Source organism: Fusarium tjaetaba (genome assembly GCF_013396195.1).
Source record: "Fusarium tjaetaba strain NRRL 66243 chromosome Unknown NRRL66243_c0000116, whole genome shotgun sequence".
In the NCBI taxonomy this organism is placed as follows: Eukaryota; Fungi; Ascomycota; class Sordariomycetes; order Hypocreales; family Nectriaceae; genus Fusarium; species Fusarium tjaetaba.
In genome coordinates this window covers 76,288-88,987 of record NW_023501312.1, presented here as the reverse complement: position 1 = coordinate 88,987, position 12,700 = coordinate 76,288, and the positions used below count along the sequence as shown (strand labels likewise).

Here is a 12,700-nt window from a genome sequence, read left to right as displayed (position 1 = left end):
TGGATTGTCTTGCATTCTCAGCCCGTTTTTATCTTGTCTTGCGTGCATATCAGGATCGAACCGACACCCGGGGGCCGGGTCGATGGACAAAAGTTGAGATTTGAGATTTTACTTTTTAATATCTCCGAGAACAGGTCATATTCGATATGTATTATGCATGAAGCGAGCGAGCGTCATGCCATGCCATGTCATACCATGGTCATGGCCACGGCCATTGAAACGAACGGCGCTTCCGGTTCGTTTCCCCGTTTGGTGGGCTTTTGAAGATCTACGGATACCTCGTGTTGATCTGAGATCCGATCAATGTTTCATTGCATTAGCCAGCCTCGTTTTCAGCGGGGACCATTTGTCGCAGTCGCAGCTGTACGTAGGTAGGTAGGTATCTTGCTCATTCAAGCCACATTGTAATGGTGTTGATGAGCCACGAATTGGCGTTGGCGATGGCTTCATTCTGTCTCTCTTCTGCAGTCGCTACAAACGTCCTCTCAACACGTGCGCCCCTGAACTAACCAACCCACGAACCATCTTGTCCCCCCCTCAAATCTCCTTTTGTGTATCTCGTCAACGACAATTGGGCGACTGCATGTTTGTCCAAACCCACACGTTTTGCCCCAAAATGGCATCAGCTACATGAATGTGGCTTTGATCTGCCTCCCTATTTCCTGCGTGGCGTTTTCTCCTAACTTTGGCTCCAGAAACGTGGAAAGAATACGGACAAGATGTCCTTGGTTAGCAACGTCTAGGCATGGGCCGTACCGCTCACACCGTCTTTACCTTAAAGAAAAAGTCTTTAGCTTGGACCTGTGTCCTAAGGTTACTTTTAGGTGTGTTGGAGGGATATGATAGGTGCTTTACAGCGTGTGTGTGGCTGCTTAGCTCTTAGTTCGCAGCTCGAGAAGCAAACGTGCGAACACCATTAGCCTACTGCAAGACTTTGCATTGACAGTCCATACTTTGAAGGAGCACGGAGTACATGCTCCTAATTGGGAAACTGTCTATTCCAAGGTACCCGACACTGTGGATGGCTTGAGGCACTGATAAGACTCGGCCGAGAGGTTTGTGTAATGGTGCAGGGTAGACATTTGCACAATGAAGACTGATGGCACTCAAAAGCCACATCACATCACATACATACATCACATAAGAGACACATAGAGAATTGATCAGCTTTGACATGTTTTTTAAGTACCGAACAATTGTAAGCCCAGTACAACGCGTGACCATTATCGTGCCCCTAAAACTCCGATCATGTCCATTCTAAATATGCGAGCCCAATCCAGGCCCCAAGACAACAACACCAAATGACAAAGTAAACACCACGCATCTATGATCCTCCTCCTCTACACTCAATCTTCCCACTCCTCATCTAGTTGGTCAATCAACCGATTCTCGGCATCTCTATCCTGCTCTCTCCGACTCGGACTCGAGTGCACTTGTTGGTAGCCACGTCGAACGGTAAGTCGTCTCAGACAAGCCGTGAAGCAGCAAAAACAAAGTTCCTATAAAACCAAAAGAGAAAACCTCACCTGTCAGCCCCCAGTTTCTTTTATATATATAAAAACAAAATGATGACGGGAGCAAAACTAAACAAAAACAAGAGAGAAACAAGAAATAAAACTCAGGGAGAGTATCGCTCGGGCTTGGAGCCGGGGAGGGGACGACGCACGCAGATGAAGCTCCAGATTCCCGCCCATAAGCTGTAGTTGGGGAGTTGTCGCCAGCCGCGCGCATGGGTCACCGTTCGGTTGTAGAAGATGCCGCCGAGGAAGTACACGAGCACCGCGATCACCACGATGAGTCCGAAGATGCTGCCGGGTCCGACGCTACCGGGCTTGTGCGGCTCTGCGTGGGCGCATGCGTGCGAGGACCGGACCTCGAAGAAATAGGCGCACTCGTCTGGGTCCGTGCCGACAAAGGAGACACTGGCAGAGGTCGTGGTTGGGTCTCTGTCGCAGTGGAACGAAATGGTCGTCGACTTGCGTCTTCGCTTGTCCTTGGGCTTGGGTTCCTCCTCTGTGGGCTCCTCGGGTTCCGGAACGGGCGTGTAAGCCGTCACGTCCTCTTCATCCTCGAGGGGCGAGTCGCGCTGAGCGGATCGTTCGTAGATAGGCATTGTCTTGTTGACGTCGGCGCCGCAGGGAGAGCCACCCGTGTATTGGAGTACCAGCTTGCGACCACGGCTCTGTAAGTCCATTGACTCGAAACTGCCTCTGTGTTAGCTGGCGCATTCCTTCCGGCGCAGTGCACCAAGTTGTGCATGTTCAAACCAACCCTATCGAGAAGACCTCGCCTCCCACCATGTAATAAGCGCTCACGTTCTGCCACAGAGGCGGCTCGACACCAACGACGTTTGTGACTGACTCCACGACAGGACCGCAGATGTTTAATGTGAAGTTCTTGCCGTAGTCGTAGCCCTTTGAGAAGTAGTCCTTGGTCACGGCGTACTTCTTTGTGTTCTCATCGGGCACGACAGCCATGTCTGGCCGTAGATCGAAGAAGCCGCCCATGCCGGTATGTGAAGTCGCTGTGCATTGTGGGACTTGGATCGTGGTTGTTGGTTGCTCTGCGACTTGAGCGCTCGCGGAACCGAGTAACGATAAAGCGAAGGGTAACGTTTGGAAGCGCATCGTGACGGACTCGATGAATATCGTTTCGAAACCGTATGAGAATATCGGATCGATGAAGTGTTGAAGCCGAGACGAATTGAATATAATGGACTGGACGTCGGGACAGATCTACTGTCTGGTCGATCGGAGCTATATGCTTGCGATAGAGCCTATCATCAAAAACAATGGTCACCAAAAAAGGGGCAGATAATGAAGGGACAGTGGAGGTGAGTAAGCGGAATAACTTCACAGAGAAGACAGACACAAACAATATAGTTTCAGGGCCCGGGTCGCGAGGGGTTTTGGCGATGGAGATGGTCCTCAGATGGAGATGATGTATGTGATTCTCCCTGATTACGCGTTGTGGTCCCCTGGGGCCTGGAGGTGGGCTTCTGTTGCAATCCCCAAAACCTCAAACTGTCTTTTCCACAAATAGTAAAACCCGCCCTTGCCTTCCATGCCTGCCTGGCTCTCCCTCAGGGGGTAAGAAAACACCAAGCTATAGAGCCAGGTGTCAAAATAAACTTAGCAAAGAGTCACCTAAACTTAGGCTAAATTTACCTAATATTTTCATCGCTTAGGGTCGAGGTCCTGAGTTTTCTTTCCTCCCCTAGGCTCTACACCCCTTGACCGGAGAATTACTTGTCAAGCACATGGGGCTTGAGATCTGTGGCGGTATGCGTGGCTGATGATTGGCCCCTTTGAGAGAGGACACTCTCCAATATCGGGACAAGTATTTGTCCGGTAGCATCATGGACTTTTGTGCCTTGAAGCTTGTAGATGTACCGATCTGTTTGGACTTATAAGACAGTCTGAACTTTGGTCAAAAGCTACAAGATGACGAGTTGCGTATGCCAACCTCAAGTAAGAGATAAGAACTTTATTTCAATACGCAAGTCAGATATTTATTGCCCGAACAAATCTATTGCCGACTTCCGTCGTGTTAGTGAAACCACCTCCGACGAATCCAAGCTCTAATTCGTCAATTGACCTGACACAACTGGCCATTCCCGAATACGCGAATACGACAGGGGGACCAGCGGGGCCCGAAAAAGAATACACTACGCGTTGATTAGATTAAGCTAATTCTGTGTAATTTCGTCACGACTCCCGTAGACTCGCCTTGACTTTCTGTATCTTCATGCAGAGAGTTGATCTTGTTTCGTGAGATCAAGAAGCCTCGTTGTTTGAGCGGATCTCCTCAAGTTCCCATACTTAAAAACACTTGAGCCCCTGATCTGAGCTCGTCAAAATCTCAAACATGGCTGGCAAAGATAAACAGCCAGCTTCAGAGGAGCAACACGGCTACGAGTTCTTCGGCCCGTAAGTTTCAAGACATCTCCTTACCCTCACTCTTCTCTAACAAAATTCTCAGTCCTGGCGCCTTTGTCATCTCGTTCTTCCTCCCCATCCTCGTATACGTCTTCAACTTCGTCTGCAACGACATCTCAGGCTGCCCCGCGCCGTCTCTGCTTCACCCCAAGACCCTGTCGCTCGATGCCTTGAAACACGAAGTCGGATGGCCCAGCAATGGCGTCGCTGGCCTGGTCAGCTGGAAGGGAACCGCCGCTGTGATCGGATACAACGTCCTCTCGCTGATCCTCTACCGTGTTCTCCCCGCGGTTGAAGTTGAGGGTACCGAGTTGCGCTCTGGAGGAAAACTCAAGTACCGATTTAACAGTTCGTGAAAACCTGGGAATGATGAGAGGGAAGATGTTTCTAACGTGTTTCGCAGCTTTGTACTCTAGCACTTTCACCCTGGCCGTCCTTGCCGCTGGAACCGCTGCTCAGGGTGCCGAGTTTCCGATCTGGACCTTTATGTCGGAGAACTTCATCCAGATCCTTTCCGCCAACATCATCTACTCCTACCTCGTGTCCACCTTTGTCTACGTTCGAAGCTTTAGCGTCAAGCCCGGAAATAAGGAGAACCGTGAGCTTGCTGCTGGAGGCCACTCTGGAAACATGCTGTATGATTGGTTCATCGGTCGTGAACTGAACCCCCGTATTTCGATCCCTCTCATCGGCGAGGTTGACATTAAGGAGTTCCTTGAGCTTCGACCTGGAATGATGGGCTGGATTATTATGAACTGTTCGTGGTGCGCCCAGCAGTATCGCAACTATGGCTTCGTGACCGATAGCTCTATCCTCATCACCGCTGTTCAGGCCCTGTATGTCTTCGACTCTTGGTGGAATGAGCCTGCGATCTTGACCACCATGGATATCACCACCGACGGCTTCGGGATGATGTTGGCCTTTGGCGATATTGTCTGGGTGCCATATGTCTACTCGCTGCAGACCCGATATCTCTCCGTTCACCCTGTCTCCCTCGGCCCTCTCGGCCTAGCTGGTATGCTGGGTCTCATCGGTCTTGGCTTCTACATCTTCCGCTCAGCCAACAACGAGAAGAACCGCTTCCGCACCAACCCCGACGACCCCAGAATCTCTCACCTCAAGTACATCCAGACCCAGAAGGGCAGCAAGCTCCTCACGACAGGCTGGTGGGGAATCGCCCGTCACATCAACTACCTGGGCGATTGGATCCAGTCGTGGCCCTATTGTCTCCCTACCGGTCTCGCCGGCTACCAGATCCTCAGCGCCGGGACTCATGCCGAGGGCGCTTGGGTTATGCAAGACGGTCGAGAGGTTATCCAGGGCGAAGCTAAGGGATGGGGCATGCTCATCACCTACTTCTACATCCTGTACTTTGCTATCCTCCTCGTTCACCGCGAGAGACGTGACGACGACAAGTGCCACCGCAAGTACGGCAAGGACTGGGAGGAGTACCGCAAGATTGTTCGATACCGAATCATCCCTGGTATCTACTGATTTATGAATGGGGTTTCTTAGCTTGAGTTCAGAATAATTAGACCGAGTACCACGACGCTTAGAGACGTTGGCGGTATGACGGCCCGGGGAGGGAAAAAGTGTATTCTATGGAGTCAATGATGGCATTGATTCATGTAATGGGCTAGGGGGTATCATGATGATCCTTGAAAGGATGAAATCGCATTAGATGGAGCTGACATACTTGCCTAGAAAGACAGTAAGCTACCATAGAAAGCTACTTAATAATGATTTGACCGTTTAAACAAGGTGCATCTGCATACCACCCAAGCTTGTGCTGCTGTGCCTTTGACTTACAACGTAGCATATCACATCTTCCTGATCCCCGACATCCAAGGAACAGCGCCAATTCACGAGCCCAGCAGGGCACCCATCACCCTCGTAGACAGCTACAGAACAATAAGACTCTTGCTATATCGCCAAGAAGACAAAGATGATCACGACTTGGAATCAAATGGATACGGCCTCTAGGCCCGACATTCCGCGGTGGTTCTTCGGACGCAGACGATCGCTGGGGTCGGGGTTAGTTTTCTCTAGGATGCGGGGAAGAAAGAGTAAAAGGTTCCAAGGGGGCGGGGGAGCAAGGGCATCGTGGGGAATCTAGTGATGATGACGGGGAAATATGTCCCAAAAATCTGGTGTTGTTTTCGGCAATTGATCAAGGGAAGAAAAGAAAAAACCCTCCGTAATTAAAGTGCAAGGACTCATGCGTGAATGAGGTGAGGGCAATTGGGGCGGTTTAGACTTTTTTGACTTTGGGTTTTACTTGAATTATATTAAATTACAGGATCTGGGAGGGAGAGCGGGCGCGACCTTGGGTAAATTTAGCTATGTCGATCAAGGTTCTGAGCTGACGAGGTGTACTCTGTAGTGCAACGTTGGGTCTTCGTGTTGGGAATTTATCAGATGAGATCGACACTCTCATGATCCAAGAGGCCACAAACTTAGACTATAGCAACATCTGCTCATCAGTTCTGGGTAAACAAAGGAACAATGCAATGCAATTCGGGTCTGGTCCGAGGCAGTAAACGATGTGACGTCAAGAGACTCCAGTCCAAATACTACATGCCCTCTCTCCCCTTCATGTAAGTCCCGTCCATCCATGGTCAGACGAGTTCTTGAACTGCTTCCTTTGGGTCTAAAGCTGCCTCCAACATCGGCCCTTTTTACCCCACGACCCAAGAACGAGACAATTGTCCAATGCCAGCCGTGATCGACCCTCCCCAGCTGCATGTCCCAAGGTCAAGGCATCACGCTGTGGGGTACATTGACACAGCATTTGATGACGATGAACCCTTTGTGGTAGTGCATTTTTAATCTCTGCTAAGCTTCGGGAGAGGCGGCCCTCGTCCGTGAGGGAAGGGATGTGCAGTGCTTGTTAGTTAGTTAGTGGAGTAGCATTTAGGACAGGGTTCAGATGTGCCCATTCACTGAACTTAGACTATCCTTACCTACAAGCTACAAGCACTGCAGCTGTCGTGCGTGTTCTTCGCTGTAGCTGCACGTGGTGACAATGTTTAATCTCGTGAATATATAAATCTTAAATACCACCTCTTTTCTGAGGCTTCTCTCCCCTCCTCACACTCGTCGATAAAGTTCTTCGTTGTGGCTTGCTCCCTTCAACTTTGGTCCCCTTCATTCCAATATATTGGACTAGCCTGTTAGTCTACCCTCTCCCTCAATGTTAAATCGACGGCATTGATCCCTCTCCGCTATAACAAAGACTCACCAATTTTATAGATATTGTATATATTATAGGAAGATTCCATCAATATGAAGCTGAATTGGGTCGCCGCAGCCCTGTCTATAGGTGCTGCTGGCACTGACAGCGCAGTTGCTCTTGCTTCTGCAGTTCCAGACACTTTGGCTGGTGTAAAGGTTAGTTTTACACCACTTCCTCATCTAATCTCAGCCTTGTTGCCATATCGCCCTTGTTCGCTCGGACGCTACGCACCAGATCGCGATCATTTCCTCCCTTGCAGCCTTGTTTCCTCTTACGATCTTCCCTCCGCAATTGTCAGCGCCCTTAGTCTACACAAAAACCCCCGAGACAGTCTCTCATTGAGTTTGTCGACATCAAGTTGCTTCTCAGGTGTGCATTTACGTGGCTGTCTTCTTCTGCCTCTGGACCACCAAATCTGGGCGCAATTGACCGCTCAAACCTTGTTTGAATAAACTTTTCTATTCGAGACGCACAATTATAGAAAATGCGCCTTTCAATATTACCGACGTTATGCGCGGCGGCGTCTGCTGTGGCGGTTGTTGATCAGAAAACTGACGCTCAAAAGGTTGTCACGAGAGATACACTCGCATACTCGCCTCCTCACTATCCTTCACCATGGATGGATCCTAATGCCGTTGGCTGGGAGGAAGCTTACGCCAAAGCCAAGAGCTTTGTGTCCCAGCTCACTCTCATGGAAAAGGTCAACTTGACCACTGGTGTTGGGTAAGTAGCTCCTTGCGAACAGTGCATCTTTGTCCCCTCAGCTAACGACCTCTCAGATGGCAAGGCGAACGCTGTGTAGGAAACGTGGGATCAATTCCTCGTCTTGGTATGCGAGGTCTCTGTCTTCAGGATGGTCCTCTTGGAATTCGTCTGTCCGACTACAACAGCGCTTTCCCAGCTGGAACTACAGCTGGTGCTTCGTGGAGCAAGTCTCTCTGGTATGAGAGAGGTCTCCTGATGGGTACTGAGTTTAAGGAGAAGGGTATCGATATCGCTCTTGGTCCTGCTACTGGACCTCTTGGCCGCACTGCTGCTGGTGGACGAAACTGGGAGGGCTTTACTGTTGACCCTTATATGGCTGGTCACGCCATGGCCGAGGTCGTCAAGGGTATCCAAGACGCAGGTGTCATTGCTTGTGCTAAGCATTACATCGCAAACGAGCAGGGTAAGCCAATTGTACGATTTGAAGAATTGACAGAAAACTGACCTTTTGTAGAGCACTTCCGACAGAGTGGCGAGGTTCAGTCCCGCAAGTACAACATCTCCGAGTCTCTCTCCTCCAACCTGGACGACAAGACTATGCACGAGCTCTACGCCTGGCCCTTCGCTGATGCCGTCCGCGCCGGCGTCGGCTCCGTCATGTGCTCTTACAACCAGATCAACAACTCGTACGGTTGCCAGAACTCCAAGCTCCTCAACGGTCTCCTCAAGGACGAGATGGGCTTCCAGGGCTTCGTCATGAGCGATTGGGCGGCCCAGCATACCGGTGCCGCTTCTGCCGTCGCTGGTCTCGACATGAGTATGCCTGGTGACACTGCTTTCGACAGCGGATACAGCTTCTGGGGCGGAAACCTGACTCTTGCTGTCATCAACGGAACTGTTCCCGCCTGGCGAGTTGACGACATGGCTCTGCGAATCATGTCGGCCTTCTTCAAGGTTGGAAGGACGGTAGAGGATCTCCCCGACATCAACTTCTCCTCCTGGACCCGCGACACCTTCGGCTTCGTCCATACATTTGCTCAAGAGAACCGCGAACAGGTCAACTTTGGTGTCAACGTCCAGCACGACCACAAGAGCCACATCCGTGAGGCCGCTGCCAAGGGAAGCGTCGTCCTCAAGAACACCGGCTCCCTTCCCCTCAAGAACCCCAAGTTCCTCGCTGTCATTGGCGAAGACGCCGGTCCCAACCCTGCTGGACCCAATGGTTGCGGTGACCGTGGTTGCGACAATGGTACCCTGGCTATGGCTTGGGGCTCGGGAACTTCTCAGTTCCCCTACTTAATCACTCCCGATCAAGGGCTCTCTAACCGTGCTACTCAAGACGGAACTCGATATGAGAGCATCTTGACCAACAACGAATGGGCCTCAGTACAAGCTCTTGTCAGCCAGCCCAACGTGACCGCTATCGTTTTCGCCAACGCCGACTCTGGTGAAGGCTACATTGAAGTCGATGGAAACTTCGGCGATCGCAAGAACCTCACCCTCTGGCAACAGGGAGACGAGCTCATCAAGAACGTCTCGTCCATATGCCCCAACACCATTGTAGTTCTGCACACCGTCGGTCCTGTCCTACTCGCCGACTACGAGAAGAACCCCAACATCACCGCCATCGTCTGGGCTGGTCTTCCCGGCCAAGAGTCTGGCAATGCCATCGCTGATCTCCTCTACGGCAAGGTCAGCCCTGGTCGATCTCCCTTCACTTGGGGCCGCACCCGTGAGAGCTACGGTACCGAGGTTCTTTATGAGGCGAACAACGGCCGTGGCGCTCCTCAGGATGACTTCTCTGAGGGTGTCTTCATTGACTACCGTCACTTCGATCGACGATCTCCCAGCACCGATGGAAAGAGCTCTCCCAACAACACCGCTGCTCCTCTCTACGAGTTCGGTCACGGTCTATCTTGGTCCACCTTTGAGTACTCTGATCTCAACATCCAGAAGAATGTCGAGAACCCCTACTCTCCTCCTGCTGGCCAGACCATCCCCGCCCCAACCTTTGGCAACTTCAGCAAGAACCTGAACGACTACGTGTTCCCCAAGGGTGTCCGATACATCTACAAGTTCATCTACCCCTTCCTCAACACTTCCTCATCCGCGAGCGAGGCTTCCAACGACGGCGGCCAGTTTGGTAAGACTGCCGAAGAGTTCCTCCCTCCCAACGCCCTCAACGGCTCAGCCCAGCCTCGTCTTCCCGCCTCTGGTGCCCCAGGTGGTAACCCTCAATTGTGGGACATCTTGTACACCGTCACAGCCACAATCACCAACACAGGCAACGCCACCTCCGACGAGATTCCCCAGCTGTATGTCAGCCTCGGTGGCGAGAACGAGCCCGTTCGTGTCCTCCGCGGCTTCGACCGTATCGAGAACATTGCCCCTGGCCAGAGCGCCATCTTCAACGCTCAATTGACCCGCCGCGATCTGAGCAACTGGGATACAAATGCCCAGAACTGGGTCATCACTGACCACCCCAAGACGGTCTGGGTTGGAAGCAGCTCTCGCAAGCTGCCTCTCAGCGCCAAGTTGGAGTAAACAAGCCAAACGAGGGTATTTTTTGGACAGCAATTTTTTGGGAGGACATAGTAGCCGCGCGCCAGTTACGTCAATGGCCGGTGAAGTTTTTTTTTTCGCTTAGCTTGATGAATAGAATCATGCACCTTTTGAACCAGCTCTGCTTTCGTGATGTCTTGGTTCGTCGCGCTGCCTACAGCCTTGGGCATAATACTTGATTGGCCTCACAACCACCCTATATGTGTGATGAATTGCGTACCTATCCGATTACCATTGAGGATCAATTGCATTTAATGACAAGGCATGAATCATTTGGTGCGTACTGACCATATGTGAGCCATCGCGGGTCTTTACTTCACCCATGATGATCAATCATATACTCAGCTCTGCGATATGCTAGAGCACTCCTCGCGCGATGACTTCCATACTTTTCCTGTGGCATAATATGCCCCCCATTGTGGTTGGCTCAGAGGTTTCTTCCTTCTTCTTGACATGATATCCGCTTTATTTTAGCCTTTAGCACTTCCGAGCCTATTCTCTCACTACTACGAAGGACCATTCCCAGTGGGAAGTACACATGATTCTCGAGTCACACATCGTTCACCTTATGGATCTACAAGCAAAACGTAATCTACCCACCTCGCCGTGGTTAAGATGAATCACGGTTCCTGATACCAGATGCGATTCTGAACACCAAGAGGCGCCAGCATGGGATGATGGGGTATGTTGAGAGTCTCAGATTATGGATGGGCAGCCTCCTCCGGAGTCCAGGCGTTCTTTCATCGGAGGACAAGGACTGACACGACAATCTGATGGAGATTGAAGAACTTCCTTGGCATCTTTAAGTATGAATGCTGAGATAAATCAGTGGTTTCTTTATATTTAGCTTCGTTTTCGGTGGAGGACTGCGGTGTTGGAGGAATGGATCCTGACTTTTTCGTAACATGGGGTCCGAAACACCTGTCCGAGAGCTCAATGTTAGCTTGGACTCGAAAGTTATGTTTAAAAGGGAGTTGTATAAGCAGAAGGGAAGCAGGTGGCTTTATAGTGGGAGACGGAGAGAAGACGGTAGGCCCGATGAGCGTATGAGACTGGAAGATGCAATTGGAACTCGGCATTGCGGAATAATAACCACAAGTCTACCAAGAGTCAGCTTAGCTATCTCAACTCTTTCGGTCATGTGAGATAGCAATGTATGTGTGGAACAGCCCCGACCAAAATCATAGGAGCATCGATGTGTTGTGTAAGGCAAGTGGAGTATCAGATCGAGTAGTCTGTATAGATTTCAGACACTCAAAACTAACCCAGATCCGGACTGCGACATCGGGCCAGATGTAGATATCAATTGGCAAGGGTAGGTTCCAAGATGAACAACAAGTCCAAAGCTAGGCTTGATCGTTGGGCTGGGGTGGATGTCGTTCCTCAGACCCGGCAGTTTGCCTCGGAACGTCACACAGGCGGTAAGGCATGCGCCGATCAACTTGGAAAGTTCAAATACGCTAACTACGCATCTGTATTCATGTATGTGGATTGGTTTCGAGCGAGAAATTCTGTAGTTCTTTCAGGCCAATATCCTGAATACCCCAAGGGCCGCATGATCCATCCAGCACATGCCCAAGAGACAACTTGATAACAAGCAAGTGTAGCGTCGGCAGATACAATAGATGCTTTGAATGACACCCCAAGCCGATGGCCGGTCACTAGAGATCATACGTCAGAAGATGACTCGCAACTTTAACCGAGAAGGGACAGGGGAACGAACCTTGCACTTTGACTTGGGAGGCACAGGCCTGACAGTCATGAAAAGAGCATTGTTTTTCCGAAGTTGGTAGCCAACCGATATCTGGACTGGGCTATCCACCTTTCTGTTGCATTCCTTGCATCTCGACTGAGTGTCCTTGAAATGAGGCAGCCCCATGAACATCATCTTTTCAGCAACTCGCATCTGAGTTGAATACTTCTCCTGTGGTATATAGAATGAGGCGTACATCAGGGGCGATTCTATTGTGCTTTGCACTAATCAGTATTGATAAGACAGTCTTGAAATTGGTCTGTGTTTCATGCCCTGAGACATATCTAGAGATGCAGGTCTAGACAAGGATGGTGACGAACCTGGAGTGTTTCGATGTATGGCGTATGCAATGATTGCGGAAACAGTTTTGGGAGTCTATGTCTCGATCAGGGGCTCGTATGAGTTCTTTGGGGAGACGTCAGAGTTCTAGAAAGAGGACGTGCGATGTGGTCCGGGAGTTGAGGGGGGTTGGCTTCATATCGGACGAGGTATGGGCAACTTGCTGAT

General features: G+C 50.7%; 3 protein-coding genes across 3 annotated transcripts; 2 read left to right on the top strand and 1 right to left on the bottom strand.

Annotated features, from left to right (window-relative positions):
- Positions 1-1,618: 1,618 nt before the first annotated feature.
- Positions 1,619-2,627, bottom strand: FTJAE_6049 (mannose 6-phosphate receptor-like protein; the record flags this gene model as incomplete). Its single annotated transcript, XM_037352622.1, has 2 exons — positions 1,619-2,204; positions 2,272-2,627. 2 exons carry the CDS (start codon positions 2,625-2,627, stop codon positions 1,619-1,621), a joined length of 942 nt encoding a protein of 313 aa, XP_037206890.1.
- Positions 2,628-3,867: 1,240 nt separating this feature from the next.
- On the top strand, positions 3,868-5,432 carry FTJAE_6048 (Delta(14)-sterol reductase; the record flags this gene model as incomplete). Its single annotated transcript, XM_037352621.1, has 3 exons — positions 3,868-3,929; positions 3,982-4,286; positions 4,342-5,432. The coding sequence occupies 3 exons, from the start codon at positions 3,868-3,870 to the stop codon at positions 5,430-5,432; spliced, it is 1,458 nt and encodes a 485-aa protein (XP_037206889.1).
- Positions 5,433-7,223: 1,791 nt separating this feature from the next.
- Positions 7,224-10,422, top strand: FTJAE_6047 (beta-glucosidase; the record flags this gene model as incomplete). The annotated part of the gene is made up of 4 exons (XM_037352620.1): positions 7,224-7,328; positions 7,739-7,896; positions 7,953-8,341; positions 8,393-10,422. The coding sequence occupies 4 exons, from the start codon at positions 7,224-7,226 to the stop codon at positions 10,420-10,422; spliced, it is 2,682 nt and encodes an 893-aa protein (XP_037206888.1).
- Between the last annotated feature and the right edge of the window lie 2,278 nt (positions 10,423-12,700).